Here is a 17,703-nt window from a genome sequence, read left to right as displayed (position 1 = left end):
GCTGTTTGTGAAGAAGAAAGACGGGACACTGAGAATGTGCATAGACTATCGAGAATTGAACAAGTTGACTCTCAAGAACAAGTATCCTCTGCCGAGAATAGACGACCTGTTCGATCAACTCAGGGGAGCAGGAGTATTTTCGAAGATGGATTTAAGGTCGGGATATCATCAATTGAGGGTACGAAGGGAGGACATACCCAAGACGGCTTTCCGAACGAGGTATGGGCATTATGAGTTTGTAGTTATGCCGTTTGGACTGACAAATGCACCAACGGTATTTATGGACTTAATGAATCGAGTATTCCATCCATACTTAGACAAGTTCGTCCTGGTATTCATAGATGATGTGCTAGTTTACTCGAAGGATGAAAAGGAACATGAGGAGCATCTAAGGATCACGCTGGAAACACTCAGAACGGAGAAGTTGTACGCCAAGTTCAGTAAGTGTGAATTCTGGCTAAAGGAAGTAAACTTTCTAGGGCATATTGTGACGGCCGAAGGGATTCGAGTTGACCCCGCAAAGGTGGAGGCCGTACAACAGTTGAAGGCACCAAAGATCCCAAACGAGATTCGGAGTTTCCTTGGACTGGCAGGATACTACCGAAGATTTATTTAAGGATTTTCTAAAGTTGCAAGGCCAATGACTCAACAATTGAAGAAGGGGACCAAGGTCAATTGGACACCGGAGTGTGAGGCTAGCTTCTAGTTGTTGAAAGAGAAATTGACCACCGCACATGTTCTAGCCGTGCCGGAACCGGGAATAGACTATGTGGTTTACACTGATGCATCGAAGATTGGACTGGGGTGTGTTCTGATGCAGAATGGTAAGGTGATTGCCTACGCATCGCGGGAGTTGAGACCACACGAGTTGAATTACCCTACTCATGACTTAGAACTAGAGCCTGTTGTGCACGCATTGAAGATTTGGAGGCACCATCTCTATGGAGTTCGGTGTGAGATTTTTACCGACCACAAGAGTCTGAAATACTTCTTTGAGCAGAAAGATTTGAACATGAGGCAACGCAGATGGCTCGAGCTAGTCAAGGATTATGACTGTGGTATCAACTATCATCCGAGTAAAGCAAACGTAGTGGCGGATGCTTTGAGCCGGAAAGCTCAACCGCAGTTGGCTACTTTTCTCACTCAGGAAGCGGAGTTGATTCGCGATTTTAGCAAGATGCAATTGGAGGTAGTAAGAGCTCCGGAGACCGTGAAGGGAAAGATTGCCACCTTGGTAATTGCATCCGATCTGCGGACAAGGATAATAGAAGGGCAGCGAAATAATGAAATTTTGGAGAAAATTCGACTGAAGGTGAGGAAGGGTGAACAAGAGAAGTTTCGAGAGGAGGCTGATAATGCTCTCACCTATGAGGGGAGACTATGTGTGCCAAGCGACGAACGACTTCAAAATGAAATTCTGACCGAGGCACACGAGACTCCATACACCGCTCATCCTGGAAGTACGAAGATGTACCAGGACTTGAAGGGATCATTCTGGTGGGATGGAATGAAGAGGGACATAGCTTCGTTTGTAGAGAGATGTTTGGCGCGTCAACAAATAAAAGCTTTACATCAACGACCCTATGGGAAGTTGCAACCGTTGGGGATTCCGGAGTGGAAATGGGAACATATCGCCATGGATTTTGTGACGGGACTACCAAAGACCCGACAAGGGAATACAACCATTTGGGTGATTATAGACCGCCTCACCAAGAGTGCGCATTTTATACCCATCCCTATAACGCATGGATCCGACAAACTGGCCCGGATTTACGTGAAGGAAATCATTCGGCTACATGGGGTGCCAGTAACAATCACGTCAGACCGGGATACAAGGTTTACTTCAAGGTATTGGATAAGTCTGCAACGGGAGCTTGGTACACGACTGAATTTTAGTACTGCCTTCCATCCACAAACCGATGGGCAGTCCGAGAGAACGATTCAAACTCTTGAGGACATGCTGAGAGTCGTGGTGCTCGACAGAGGAGAAAATTGGGAAGTAGTACTACCATTGATCGAGTTCGCCTATAACAATAGTTTCCAGGCGACAATAAATATGGCCCCGTATGAAGCATTGCATGGGAGGAAATGTAGATCACCACTTTACTGGGATGAGGTTGGTTACTCGGGCCAGATTCGGTCGAGGAAATGATAGAGATCGTGCGACAAATTCGACAAAGGATAAAGGAAGCTCAAGACCGACAGAAGTTGTATGCTGATGTCCGGCGTACAGATTTACAGTTCAATATGGGAGATAAGGTGTTCTTGAAAGTATCTCCGTCAAAGGGAATAACGAGGTTCGGTGTAAGGGGAAGTTGAAGCCACGATACGTAGGGCCTTATGAAATCCTTGAGAAGGTGGGACCCGTAGCGTATAGGTTGGCACTACCACCAAGTTTTGGGACTGTGCACAATGTTTTCCATGTGTCACAATTACGAAAGTACGTGTTCGATCCCAAGCACGTGGTTCATCAAGAGGAAATGATTTTGAATCCTGACTTGAGTTACGAGGAGAAGCCCGAAGCTATTCTGGACAGGAAAGTGCAAGAGTTGAGGAACAAATCGATCGTGTCCGTGAAAGTACGTTGGAAACACCATGGCCACGAGGAGGCTACTTGGGAACTTGAGGATAAAATGAAAGAGAAATACCCGGAACTTTTAGTTAGAAATGAGTAAATTTCGGGACGAAATTTCTGTTAAGGTGGGTAGAATGTAACACCCGTACCTTAAGTTTGAAATTAATTTTATGTAACGGAATAATTGATAAAATTATTTCGAAATGCTGTGCTTCTTGGTAAATGTGATATGGGAAAAATTGTGGTTTATGTGTGTGGTGTGAAAAGGAATGTGTTTATGTTTTTTTAAATTGTGAACGATGGGAGGCACGTTTAAGTCTCGTTGAAAGGGTCAATGATGAAATTGCTATTCTTTAGCAAGGCGAATGAATTAAGTGGAAAGGTATGTATGTTTTATGGATAATGACGTGCGTAATTTGAGGAACGGTTGAATGAATTTTATATTTGGAACAACACCAAATATAAGTTATGTACGATTTCTCGCACTTTAATTTTTTGGTTATGAAGAACGAGATAACAAAATTTAATAAAGGCCCGTGAATTTTATTTAACGAAGGAAAATGCGAAAAATATAAAAATGTATGAAATTACTTTGGACTTTCCAAAATAAATTTGAAGTCCAATTAAAAATAAAATAACTTGAGTTCTAATCACTCTTTAAATACATCAAGTGGTAGTTTTTAACTTGGGCTTGTAATTTATTTATTGGTTTTAGCCCAATTGAAATTTAATTTATGGAAGCCCAAGTTTGGTTTTAAACTAGCTAAGCCCAAAAAGAGCCCCCCCCCCCCCCCCCCGTCGACGGTTTTCCATCCCCTCCCCCATGACCGATCGGTTTTACTCCTCTTTGATCCACCTCTCCACTTTCCCCATCAATATCTACACCCCAAAGCCACCCCCACTTACTCTTGTAACCATTCACTTAGCAAAAAAAAAAAGAGAGAAGAGAGAAGGAGAAGCGGCGAGAGAGAGTGCCGAGAGGGAGGAGGAAGCTTTGAGCCACTACCTTGTGTATTTTCCACCAGTTTCAACCATCTTGGAGGTATAATCCATTCCTTGTTTAAAGCATGTGTTGTTCTAGTTTTTCATGCATATTACATCCTTGTTTCGTAGCTTTTCTTCCATAACCAAACTAAATAGGAACCAACTTAGAATCTTCCAAACGATCGCCGTACATAGCTGAAGCTTAGAAAGAACTTAACTTTATAGTAATAGCACGTATTTCGGGAAGTTTCGGGGTGGTTTCGGGCGTGTTCGGAGTGGCGTGGTGGCTGTCCGGCGGCTGGACCTCTCGGCGATGGCAGGTGGGTGGCTGTCCGGCGGCTGGGTCTGCCTCCGCTCCAGGCGCGACGACCGACGGCGACGGAGCAGCAGTCGGCGACAGCTGCTGTGCCATCCGGCGACGGCAGCGACCGACGACGCCAACAGCAGCTGCACGGCTGTAAGGGACGACGGCGACGGGCTGGAAGCGTCGACTCCTCGACGACGGGGCAGTAGCAGCGACGTCTCTCGCCGGGGGCGACGGCGGCGTGCCTTCGTCGTGGTGGCAGTCGGCGAGAGAGAAGGAGTCAGGGAGAGAGAAAGAAGGGAGGAGAGAGAGAGGGAAGAAAGAGAGGAAGAAGATAGAGGGAATTGGGCCATGTACTTTTGTTGTTGGGCCTTGGATTAATTTTTTTTTAGTTGTTGGGCTCTTCTTTTAATTGATGGGGGCTCACTATGTAATTTTGGAGGAATAATGTGGCTAAGAAATTTAATCCCGGGTCGGTGATTGAGAGTTTAATCGGGGGAAAATATTTAATTAAATTCCGTAAGTTCTTTCGACGAGTGAATAATTTACCTAGGTATGAAATAATACTTTTTCAACGGTAAATAATTACGGAAATTAAAGTAAAATAAATTTTTTTTTAAAAAAAATTATTTTCGACGTTATGGAAAATACGAGGAGCCAACGGAGGAAAGAACGAGTGTAAGCGGCCGACCGGCATCGCACGCGACGCCTTGGGCGGCCGCCGAATAACCGAAAGTACGCGAAAATCGAGAAAGAGAATTAAAAGATTTTAATTAGAGTGCATTCATTCTAATTATCGTCGTTACAGAGGTTTGATGTGAACTTTATGTGTTTTCCAAAAAGGTGGTTCGCACGCACGCTGAAAGTCGGAACGAGGAACTTTTACGGAAAACTTAAGCATTTGAGGTGGGCTTTATTCTTTAACATTTATTTTAAATCAATATGTTTACGGTGTTATAAGGATGTTTCTATAAGTATGTCATGCCGTGTTTATGTTTTGAAACTGCCTATCTGATTGTCTACTAGAATAAAACTCTACTAGACTTTGATGGTTAACGAATTCGGGTCTAACTAGGGTCTACTCCCTACTTAGACTAGTGCACTGATGGGGATCGTGAGCCGTCCCCTAGGTCGGCCGGTCCAGTGATCGAGATTGTGGCCACAGTCTCGTTTCACATGATGGTTCAGATATGGTATATGATGGAGGATGATGTTAGTCCGCGCAGACACTATTTCATGGAAATGGTTTTTCTTGTGCTTCTCGGTTCTTTTAAAGTGAAACCCGGGATCCACACGATGATGGCTTGACATATCTTAACGATGAATGTTTTTCGGGCGTGAGTTCATTGGGTGCACCAAGTACTCAGCCCCTGCATATGTTTTCCCTATGTGCAGGTTGAGCGAGGTCGGGAGGCGGAGGATGTTGAGTGGTGATTCAAGAACTGGTCCGGTTACTATTATGTCTTCATACGTAGTAGTAGCTAAACTCTCAAATTGCTTCCGCTATTCAATGTCCCAAGAGACTCCGTTATTTTCTTTATTGTCGAACTCTGTTATCTTTCATGTTGTAGACTTCGGGATTGAAACGTTGGTTAACTTAAAATGGAATTTCGTCTTTGACTGTTAAGTGGCATTGCCTTGAATTGTTTGATTGTTTCCCCCTTCATCCCCGCTTCTTATTTCCTCCCACTAGTCACGATTTCCCGTGCTTCCTATCCTTAGGAAGTGCGGTCGTGACAAGCTACTTTTCATCATTCTTTCATATCTTCTCTTCTTGTCATCTTTTATTTGAAGAAATTGAATCAGAATTGAAGACAAGTCTACGAACAAGCTCACAATAACGTGGGGGCAAACAATATCCTACATTGCAGAATGAATAAGAGTTGCAAGCATTTATATGGGCTACCCTAACTCTTTGTTTAAAATAGAAATGACTCAGAAGGGACGTCCCAAAAAGGAATGTGTCTCGCTTATGGTGGGACAAAAGGAGTACTATTTTACACCCAAAATATGTAAAAGTAGGATTTTGGAGGTTTTATTCATTTTAATTCTATTTTTTATGTAAATATATTAATATTGTTGAGTACAAATCCATCCCACATCGGGAGTCTGAGGGAACTTGGAAGGTCTATACAATTCCTATCCAACCCCTATCAGTTTGAGGCCTTTTGGGGAGGAACCCAAAAATAAATCCGTGCGAGCTTGACCCAAAACAGACAATATCAAACATCTGTTGCAGTCGACAATCTAAACAAGTGGTATCATAGCCAGGTCGAGTGGGGTCCAGGATGACTCAAGTTCGAGTCAGACTGAACTGACCGACTAACTGCCAGATCTGTAGAAAAGCTGAAAAAGTGAAAGGACAAAAGGTAAACGTTGGCTAAAAGCATAAAGTGGTCCCAAAATCAGATTAGAGATGTTATCTTCCTCAACAAGTATTCGAAAATGCAAAGAATTGAAAACTCAATGAACAAGGCTTGAATTAATCCTTGCTAACAACTCAGATCTGGAATTAAATCTGAAATCAAAGTGACTAAGCATGCAATTCTATGTTTACGCATACTGACCAACATGCAAGGTGACTGAAACTAAACAACGATCAATCCCATACATTTTCTTCGAATTAAACTGATCAGAAACTTGCAAACCTTCACAAATACCAGATCTAGTCTACTAGAAAATTTTAAGTATGCAATGGACAAAATCAACGCAAAGCTACTAGATATCACTAATCTAGGCAGGAAGACATACAACCATAACTGAAACGCGAGAAAAAACAAATATCAATCTCATTTCAACGAGATTCAAAACTCATAATATTTAAGCAAGGGAAAGGAATACGATCCACATCGATATTCAAAAGAACATGAGTTTAAACTACATCAAGCATATAACTAAAAGCGGTAAAGATTGTTTCGCTCCTCGAAGTGATTATATCATTGATATTCAAAAGAACATGAGTTTAAACTACATCAAACTTATGAATACATTAAATAATAAATCTTCTCTTCCTAATCTTGAACATGGAAATAATTTGAATTTAATTTTTCATGTCTTATTAAGAATTAAATAACTTAATTATTTTAGATATATCTTTTAGTAGACATGAATAAGAATTAAATTCTAGAATAATAATTTCCTAATGGAAGATACCAATAAAATGAAAGATTTAATCATCCAGTATATTAAATACCAACAGAATTTAATTAAGCCTTAAACTGCCTCAAGGCTAAGGATAATTAAAGAAAAACCATAACCCAAAATATCTAAGCTATAATTACGAACTCAACGTTTGTATATGGTCTCCATCAATTGGTCTGCAATTCATGAAGCTTTTTTCTAATATTATCACCACCTGCTCTGTGGGGACAATAATCCTAAGAAATAGCGAGTTCATGAGGGCGGACTTTGTTAGAGTTTGTATACTAGAAATCACATTTTCGAGTGATTGAATACTGTAAAACTCTAATTATTATTTTCCAATGAATGCAACAGATTATTTTTGTCATGATGTTGTTATGATTTACATTTAATGGATGTTTATTACATATTTAAATGTATAAGCGAACATAACAAAGTCTAAGTCTTTGTTTAGTAGACCGGTTGTGGGTTGCGCTCAATTTAAGGTACGCGGTCAGTCCTGAACAAAGAAAAATAATAATTTCACAACCTAGATAGGCCTAGACTACCTATCGTGAAAGGTTGCAATGTCAGTCCGGTTATTTCTAAGCTTTATTGAAATAAGATGACGTTGGTGTGGTATAGCACTGAATGGATCTAACAGCAAGACGAGTCTTTATGCTATCTACTGAAAGACGAGGTCTTTATAATTAATTTCTTAATCAATTTACGTTACCATTGAGCATATGATATTGAGTATCTACTACTTTGACTTACCAGAGTTGCGGGTTTTTCGTCACCCAACGATCCAGGTATATTGGGTAGTGGTGATCATTATCTGGCGGTGCTAGGATTGCTATTATGTTGAATAGTGCGCGAGGAGAGTCTCGTTTGATAACATCCACAAGAGGAGCTCGAAACAAGGTTTTATTATTCGGAACCTAGCTAGTTGGAGTTAGATTACTCTATGAATAATAAATAAGAGTTTCTTGCTAAGTCCACTCTTGGAGATTAAAATATGTTAATTAATTAAGTCCATAGTAGACATTGATTAGTTAATGAATGTTTCTATCTTAAGCATACTATTTCGTTGAACGATGACACTAAGAAATTAAGTATGTATATGCATGCAATCATTTTTATGATTCAGAATTTTAGTAATTATTTAATACTAATAAAATAATTTGACGCAAATGACTATTATCCTTTCATTAGATGGTACAAGTAGAAATTAATTATATAACATATGGATACTACCGGAGTACTATTTTACAATTTAGAATTTTAAACATTATTATAGAAGAAAAAAAAAGTTGATGTGAGTGACTATTACTATTTCGTTGAACAATGACACTAAGAAATTAAGTATGTATATGCATGCAATCATTTTTATGATTCAGAATTTTAGTAATTATTTAATACTAATTAAAAATTAAATATATTTATGTACGTATATACTTTTTACATTCTAGAACTTTAATGATTATTTAATAATAAAATAATTAGATGCGAATGGATATTTTTATTTCGTTGGAGGATAATATTAAGAAATTATGTATTCCTATATGGCTATTAGATGATTGAATTCAAATGTTTTTATATAATGCAAATTTTGTAGAAAGTCAATTTATGATGTGGAGTATCATACTAAATTATTGGCTAGCGCTTAGAATCAGAAAATATAGACAATTGCAAAATCAGTGCATTGATTTGAAATGTTATATCATTACAATACTAGTGAATTAATTTGACAAATGCATTAGTTTGAAAAGTTTACATCTTACCATCAGAAAATGGTGAATAAAATCATAGACCTTTTTAATAAGTTTAAATTAATTTTCCTTATTTAAAAACTTTTAACTACTATATATATGACACTTTGACATTTCATTTTTCCACACAACAGCCAAACACATTATGTCTCCGAAGTCTCCCATGTCTAGCACCACCACTCCTACCCCACAGTAGAAAAACCAGCCACTGAGGCGAAGGCTATCTTTGGGGATGCATTCCCCTTCTAAAAATAAATTAGAAACTCTATACATCAGTGAGAGAGTCGAAACAAATGACCTAAAAAAAGAGGTACAAGAAATGTTCGTGAGAATGGCGGGACTTATGGAGCCTCGTGACATACAATCTATGTTGCTTGAAAACCAGCCCCTCAAAAAACTCTATGCTATGTTCTGTGACTCAAAGCTAGGTGATGAATGGCCACATGGAGATGGGGACCAAATTCGAAAAGTGGAAATAATTACCATAGATTGAACAAGCGTTCATCATAGATATGATGATTTCCTGCTTATCGTTTGTTTTATTTCTATGTTTTTGTTGGTTTAAGTTAATGTTTTGTTGTTGACCAAGATATAGTATTATTTTGGTCTTTATCTTTATTTGAATGAAATTTTTATAACAGTTTTTCTTTATTTCTTTTGATTCGCCTTTCTGTGATTTCGCATAAGCTCTCCTTAACAAGTGACTAATAGTTTAATTTTTGGCAAAAACAATAATATTATTCCGTTCTTAATCTTTACACAAAAGAGTCTCGCCGCCCATATTGATTCAATATAAACGTGAGCGTTGTTAACGACAGGAATTTACCCAACGGTTGGTGGGCAGACTACTTGTCAAACAAGTCGAGCTATGGCACTTTTTTTTATGGGTAAATTGAACGTAACACTTGAACGATGAGCAAACTGAACGTGGCACTGTCAAACAGAACCTTAACCAGAGTTCAAGATCCATAAATTAATTTTTTATTGTTAAACAAGGAAAGGCGTGTAGAAGATCACTCACAATAATCCTCCAGGAATAGATTGATTCAATTAGGGAATAACTTGATACTAATAATTTTTGCTATCAAATATTAGCTAGATTAACTCATTAATTACTTTTTTATATCCATTTTTTAATAGTAGTACTAGTTTTATTGCTTAGTAGGAGTACATAATACTACTGATTTTCATTTCCAGAATCGTCCACCAACTGTTTGCTAAATTAACGAAGAAACTTTATTATCCTATTTTTTGTCATAGTGAATATTCTTTTTTTCGCATACTAATAATTTTTGTTATCAAATATTAGCTAGATTAACTCATAAATTACTTTTTTATATCCATTTTTTAACAGTAGTACTAGTTTGATTGCTTAGTAGGTGTATATAATACTTCTGATTTGAATTTCCAGAATCGTCCACCAAATGTTCGCTAAATTGTCGAAAAAACTTTATTCCCCTACACCTGTTCATATATCACACAAAGGCTATCATATATCATTTGAATTTTTCTAAAAAATATAAATTAAGATTCTATGGAGATAAAACAAGAAATAATTCATAGCCTCAAGTTATCTCAGTAAAATATAAATGCAAGATCAAAAGAAAGAATACAAACTAAAACATCTCAAAAATGAAAAGAACGAAAACAAAACTCATCCTGCAAGGGAAGTCATACATCACTATTAAGGCAGTAAATCTCTTAAAATAATCCAGCAACCACATAAGACGATCATATGTATCAAAAATCCATCAATTAAAGGTAAAGATAAACAAACCATCTCAATTCTCAGACATCAAAACAGGGCATCAACTGAATAGAAACAGAATCATCTCAACTCAAGCAACTCCTTGACCACGATTCGAACGTCGTCCACGAGAACCTGTTTGTCCTCCACCACGCCTATTATGAGTTGTGTTAATTTCAAAATTTGATCGAAGCCTCGTGTCTGCTCTCGGCCGTCCGCGAGGAATACTCACCAGCGGATCTAGTATAACAGGCAGATCAGTAGAAATGCGTGCATTCTCACCATTGGGACTTGGATTCGAAATTAACCCACCACGATTAATATTCATTATATCCACCAATAACTTTTCGTGAGCTTCTTTCACCATCTTTATCGCATGTGGGTCAGTTATAGCTGCATCTGCACATTTTACAAAGCTTCTTTCCATATCTTGAAACACTTTGAACTCTTCGGTCATGTGAGGATAACCACCTGCAAAAACAATACTAGAATGCGGTCTATACTCTCTTGCCCACCATCTTTTCATGATGTAACGATCGTGTACATGATTAATATCTTTGTACACCAAGACTTTGAAGATATGAACGCAAAATATGCCTTTAAATTCATACCTACGGCAGTTGCAGCTTATATATTCCCCAAAAGGACGATACTCGACAGTGTAAGTGTATTCCTTGTGAAAAACATTATGCACTAATCGCATCTCCTTTATCTTGCAACGATGCACACCATCTTCACCAATTGCGACATCTTCCACATTACAACTGCTAATTTTCTTGATTTCCACTTGCAACAAGAGGCCGATGTTATGAGTGTATTCACCTAGCAATTGTTTCTCCCATTGAAAAGTTGACACCGGTTTCAGCATCACGCACTTGGACTGGTAATCAGCGTTCATCTCCTTCTGAATATTTTTTTGAATAGCGATCTCGTATTGTTCTACAAACAGTTTCAACGTGCTCTTCGAGTTCACAAAACCATCAAAGAATGCGTGCATAGATTCACTTCGTTGGGTCGATACCATACCAGCCCAAAAATTATGATTCAGATAGATGGGTGCCCAATTCTCCTTTTCATCAAACAAATATTTCAGCCACCTATTGTTATGAAGACTGTGTTTAGATAGAAAATCTGTCCACCTTGACTCAAATTCTGTAATTGTAATATCCAAACCTTTCGTGCTCTCTCTCCCTCTCTGTGAAGATTTTTGACAGCCATCCACTCCCTCCGATCAGCCACCGCGACTCCTCCGATCGCTCCACCGCGTAACATGTAAAACACTCCATCAATCCAAGCTCTCAATTCCCCTTCTTTCCCTCAATTTTGGAGCTTAGGTTGCAAACCCACTTCCACTAATCTTTGGAAAATTGTTGAATTTAGAGGTTAGCTTCCTCCATAACCTCTTCAATCATATTTCTAAGTATAGTAGTGATGTTAATTTGATGTGAATCTTGTTGTTTGGTCGAAAATTAGGGTTTATAGATTTGGGAATTTTGTTGTTTGATGCTTTGGTGTAATTTGGCTATTGAACTATGCAATTGGAAGTAGGATATAATATTTAAGCATGAAAGTGATAGGAAAAATCTGATTTTTGGGATTTCATTTGTTGGAGATGAATCATAATTGGACTAAAACCATGTAATTTTGTTGTTGAACATGAAATGTTTGGAGAAATTACCCAATGACACACAAATAGGAAATAGCTTGTATGTGGGCTGTTCTGATGCTACTGTACTGGTCAGTTTCGGCCACTTTAACATGATATAATTATGTTCTAAAAATTTTAATGCATACTATAAGGTCTTGGTAAGATGTCTGCAAAATTTCAGTTCGTTTCGTCAACGTTTGCTATTTTTAAAAATTCATGCTAAACCGTCGCCAGAATCTGTCACAAACTGGCAGGCTGTAGTCAAACGTTCATAACTCCCTAGTCCCTTGGAATTTTGAGAAAAACCTTTTTTGTAATTAAAATAGACACATAGGGGTTTATTTTGGTGTAGGGCTCGACCCCTAGTTATCTCCGAGCTAAGTCTGTTTATTATATGAAGTTGATGTAATGCAGTCAATATTTTTCTAAAGCTTTAAAAGTTGAGAATAAAGGTTTTTATGCTAAAAGGGAGATAGATAGATGTGATATTTTGGCTTCCATACTTGTGATTTAAGTGTTTATTTATAATTTGTATATGTGATTGTTTGAAAAATTAGGTGAACCGAGTGCAAGCACAAGCGATAAGGGAAAAGGGCACCTCCATGGTTGACTAAGCAAGTAATAGCGGGACGTGTACAGGTAGTGTACGCGTGTTCTAGAATTAGTTCCTTAAACTTCGATAAATACTACTACTTGTTTGTGTGATTCGTATGCTTATGCCATAGAACTTAAGAATGATTGTGTGGATTTTGTGTACTTTCAAGGTGAAGTGACAGAAACGGTGGTATTTCTTATGCAAAGTGATTTAAATAATTATGTGTTGAATAATGTGAAAGTTGATATGAAATAGTTGCGTTGTGCCCCATTGCTTGAGTGAACCACAGGGTATAGTTGGCATGCCATAGGACAGCAGTACTGCACACATGTTGATCATTCGTCTTCTGGATAACCGAAGCGATGGTCTATATGATATATCGATTGTTGTAATGTACCCTATATGGGTAATATATGACAGTTGCATTGCATAGGCCATATGGACGATTACAGTGTCCGATTCGGACTTACATGATAGACGCCCTCATAGGGCTACAGATAGTGTCCGTGTACCCGTGTTCATCACTAAGCATAACTTGGGGGCTGAATGTGACTTTCTATTTTTGAAATAATATGGTTGTGCTTTGAATTCTTTAAATTGTTATGTTTCTTATAGTATAATTATGTTGACGAAGGAAAGTGACTGCTGACAGGATCCTTTGTTTATATCATGTTGTTGTACAGGATGAATGTGTTGGTTATTTGCAAGTGATATATGTGATCTTAACTGATTCAAACTTTTAGTAATGATAATATTTGGTGATATTGTGTTGAGTTTGTATATTGATGCCGATGTAAATTGAATATGTGTTGTACGAGATTCCAGGTAATAAAGTGTTTACTTGAGATAGTGATATGGATTGAAGTTTTAGAGATTTTATTCTGGAATGCGATTACACTACGAGCTTTTCGAAGCTCACCCCCCCCTTTCTTCTCCCTCTTGCAGAGTATAGAAGCGAGTGAACTCGCTAGTTGGCAGCAGCACGTGTCAAGTCACCACCTCCCTTTTTGCTGGTATAGTCGTAGTTTACACGTGGCATGCTTAGATTATCTTTTGGTTGTAAATAGTTGGTTACAAATGTAAGGTTATAACCTTCTTTTTGCTAGTGGAGTTGTATGTATGTCTATATAAACAGGTTAATGTTATTTTGTTATGTATAGTAGTAAATAGTTGTGTTATCAGGTTTAGTTTCTTTTATGATAGTATTGTATGTTGAGTGTTGCAAAATGGTTAAAAAAAATAGGCAGGTTTTGTTTATCGATCGTACCGAAAGGTAACGTCACTTATTTGGTTAAAACTAACCGAGTAAGGGGTGTTACAGTAATACTTAGACTATCATATATCGTTGAGTAGAAATCAGACGAACAACTACGAAAATCAGCCACACCTTTGAACTTCTGTGGAATTTTACTGGCAATATGTCATAGACAAAGTCTATGTATAGTCATTGGAAAAACTTCCTTCACGGCAATCTTTATACTCTCACATTGATCTGTCAGCATTGTTGTAGGTTGAACACCTTTCATGGCCAGTAACCAGTTGCTAAAGAACCATTTAAATGATTCGGACTACTTGTGACTCAATAAACCACATCCCAATAATATTGATTGGTTATGTTGGTTAACTCCGACAACCGTTGCCAACGGCATCTTGTATTTGTTTACAAGGTAAGTTGTATCAAAATTCACAACATCGTGGAACTCTTTGTACGCAGCTATACTACGAGGATGTACCCACATCACATTACGCTGACGTCCTTCATCGTCAACATCCATAATGTGTTGCATTCTCAAAAACAGCCCGTGTATAGCTTTGGCGTCCCCCTCTCCAAGTCTCAACCTTCTCCTTTTATCTATGAAGTTCCTACAGACTCGCTCAGTGACACCTAGATTCTGAGGACCTCCGGCCATAACTTCTAGAGTCCTCACGTTTTTACAAGTCCTATAGCCTGCAATATCTCAACTTTCCAGCAGGCGTTTCATGTGCAAACTTAACTCTCAGTTACCCGGCATAAACATTGACAATTGCGGCTCAAGACTGTGATTGTGATTCAACTCAACATTCGACACAATCACTTTACCATTAGTCTTCACAATGCAATTAACACGAGCCAGACACTGCGTTTGTCTGGTAAACTTCATAATTACATCCTTAGGCTTTCGCCCTTTGAAGCAAGCAAGCACGTAATACTTAGACGACGAGCTACGTATTGCAACAGAAAAGCCTTGCAGCTTCGCATAATCTTGATAGGCTTTCATAAGGCTCTCTTTTGAATCATATTCCATTCCCTTCATCGGAGCCATGTTGGCTATAAGATCTTCACCCGAAACATCATCATCATCGTCGCCGTCTACACCATTAGAATCTAGGATCACATTAGCTTCTTCTTCTCTGTTGTTATTTTCGTCATCTTCTTCTAGCACATCATCTCCTTCTAGCACATAATCTCCTTCTTCATCATTGTTGTTACCTTCCTCTTCCACTGTCACATCATATTCATCTTCACCATTGTTGTTATCCTCTTCCGATAACTCATGATTGTCGCTAAAAATTCCTCATATATCTCGTTCATCATACCTGAACACAGGATCTGATCGAACTCGCACCTAAGCCAACATTGGAGTAAATGCAAATATGTTATCAACAAGAAAAAGACAATCTGACAACAAGAAGAGAGAAAGAAACAAAATACACCTATAGTTAGTAAAAACTAGTCAGTTCAGGCTTCGGGTTTCAATCTGTTATATGTGATCAATGCATAGAAATACCAATTTAAGCAGACAATAAATAATGATTGTACGTAGTGAAAGCAAGTTTTCAAGAGGATAAGTGATTGAACACATTGAGGTGAGGAGAAATGCTTGACCATGAACATGTATACGAAGCCTAAAACACATATAAATAAAAGCATAGGGGCGGTACCTTTGATGTTTTCTTATATCGTGGCACCAATGATTTGGGTGAACAAAGCTGAAGATGCCGCAACCTGCGACGCGGAGGGCCGGACGGTGGAGGCTGGTCGACGGAGACGGTGGAGGCTGGTCAACGGATGGAGGAGTGAAGATATTTCTGCAGTTGTAAATCTTTATTTTTGATTGAGTGTATTAGGTAAAAGAGTGTAATTTGATATGAGTTTAATTTTGATAATAATTTCATTGATGTATATTTAGATAAAAGATAGTAATTTGATATGAATTGCCTTTCCTTTTATGATTAATTGATATATATTTATTTATTCAATTATTATTTAATTCAAAATAACGGTATATTGTTCATATTATATTTTGGCTTATGGCAAATTGACATAGAGGTATTATGGCTTGGAGACATTATGTCTGTAAATCATCATTCCTCTTATACTTATTAGATAAGTACGATAATTACATAGCATGCCATATTTGAAACAGCAACACATTCAATTTGACTAATACTATATAGTTCACTTGGTCACTATTATTATGGAAAAATTAACCAAATCTATTACAGCCAACCATTTATTCACTTGGTTCATTAAATCCAACGACGTGCATTTTTCTCAACTTACAATACACACTACCAACACACTAGCAACCAATATTTTTATTGAATTCACAATATCAAGTTCCCACCAATATTTTTATTTTTATTGGGCTTTTCCTTAGTAATGAAGAAAATCCAAGGGTTAATTATAACTAATCGTGAAAAAAGTATGACGTAGAATGCGCCACGTGGACGGGCGAGTGTCCCATCAGAACGAGTTCAGTCCAAAATGGAGGGCTCCTCGATGGAATGAGGTGCCTGCAACGGTAATCTGTCGACCACCCGTCGGGAACGGTGCTGTTGCAGATGCTCCAAGTCACTAATATAATTGAAAATCAGCCAATTTTCTTATAGCCAACCATTTTTTCACTTAGTACATTAAACCAAACGAAGTGCGTCATTCTCAACTCACCATACACGCCACCAATCATTTATTAAAACTATTGCACAACTATATTTGATTCCAACACCTCATACTCCATCCATCCTCTCAAAATATAAACTTTTGGAACGATATGAGTTTAATTGCAAAATTGATAAATTAAGAGGGGATAGAAAGAAAAAAAATGGAATGGAGCATGTAATTTGTAACCGTATTATTAGAGTTGTTAAGGCCTGTTTACTTTGCAAGTTATGCTAAAGAAAAGAATTTATATATGGAATTTAATGTATTTATTTTGCAAGTTACAATTTTAAGGGGCTCTCGAAATGAGTTCAGGCCCGAGCCTTTTTCATGTAATAATAAAACTGCAAACCAAACAATCTAATAATGTAGTTAAGACCGAATCACCCTGATTAATACTCGAGAAAAAGGGACGGATCCTAACCAGAGTAGGGCGAATTCTGTATGAAAAGTTTCCTCAGAGGTCCATCTTTGGTAGTTGACTAGGTTAAGCTAGGATTCTGCGGATTCCAGTTGTGGCAGTTTAAAAAAGAAGGCACGGGATAAGAACCTCAAGAATGAAGAGTTGTCTGTATCTTGCCTGTTTTCCACGGGAAGGATTGTTTTGACAGCTTGTGTATCCAGCAGCATCTGAATCTGATTATGCATAAAACAATATGTCCACACAGATTAAAAGCTATGTTCATTTTCACCAAAATTAGTTCTTTGATTTCTTATATGCTTAAACAGGGACGAACACCATTCAAATAATTATCATTCACAAAAAAAAGGCCTTCTTGTCAATAAAACTCAATATTACAGAGTAAATAGAATAAGTACTTGTTGTGCTCTCCTGTTTCGGAGATTTGCTTGCATTTGAAGATGTTGAGATAGACAAGAGATGGTGCAAGCTGCAGAGGTTAGAGAGGATTATGTTTGGAACATGACTGCTGTAGAAGAACATACATATAAGAATAAAATTGTGGTGTTTGTTTGAAAAGAGAAAAACAAATTTCAAACTCACACAGTTAAAATCACACTTTCAAGTATTATCCTC

At 38.0% G+C, this 17,703-nt stretch overlaps 1 protein-coding gene and 2 long non-coding RNA genes across 3 annotated transcripts; 1 reads left to right on the top strand and 2 right to left on the bottom strand.

Moving 5' to 3' along the window:
- Positions 1-11,681: 11,681 nt before the first annotated feature.
- On the top strand, positions 11,682-13,923 carry LOC121771083. The gene is made up of 3 exons (XR_006043928.1): positions 11,682-11,884; positions 12,708-12,789; positions 13,691-13,923. It is a non-coding gene; the product is annotated as an uncharacterized LOC121771083 (long non-coding RNA).
- Positions 13,924-14,313: 390 nt separating this feature from the next.
- LOC121770378 (protein FAR1-RELATED SEQUENCE 8-like) lies at positions 14,314-16,695 on the bottom strand. The gene is made up of 3 exons (XM_042167115.1): positions 16,682-16,695; positions 14,751-15,289; positions 14,314-14,693 (listed from the first exon to the last, which is right to left on the bottom strand). The coding sequence occupies exons 1-3, from the start codon at positions 16,693-16,695 to the stop codon at positions 14,314-14,316; spliced, it is 933 nt and encodes a 310-aa protein (XP_042023049.1).
- A 206-nt stretch (positions 16,696-16,901) lies between these two features.
- Positions 16,902-17,626, bottom strand: LOC121771456. The gene is made up of 2 exons (XR_006044043.1): positions 17,487-17,626; positions 16,902-17,303 (listed from the first exon to the last, which is right to left on the bottom strand). It is a non-coding gene; the product is annotated as an uncharacterized LOC121771456 (long non-coding RNA).
- Positions 17,627-17,703: the final 77 nt, after the last annotated feature.

This window comes from Salvia splendens, chromosome 16 (genome assembly GCF_004379255.2).
Source record: "Salvia splendens isolate huo1 chromosome 16, SspV2, whole genome shotgun sequence".
Classification (NCBI taxonomy): domain Eukaryota; kingdom Viridiplantae; phylum Streptophyta; class Magnoliopsida; order Lamiales; family Lamiaceae; genus Salvia; species Salvia splendens.
The sequence above is the reverse complement of the archived record's forward strand: the minus strand, read 5'-3'. Positions and strand labels throughout refer to the sequence as shown.

Coding starts and splice junctions, on each gene's coding strand:
- LOC121770378 (XM_042167115.1), bottom strand. Junction 14,694..14,750: donor ATTGTCAATGTTTATGCCGG/GTAACTGAGAGT, acceptor GAGATATTGCAG/GCTATAGGACTTGTAAAAAC.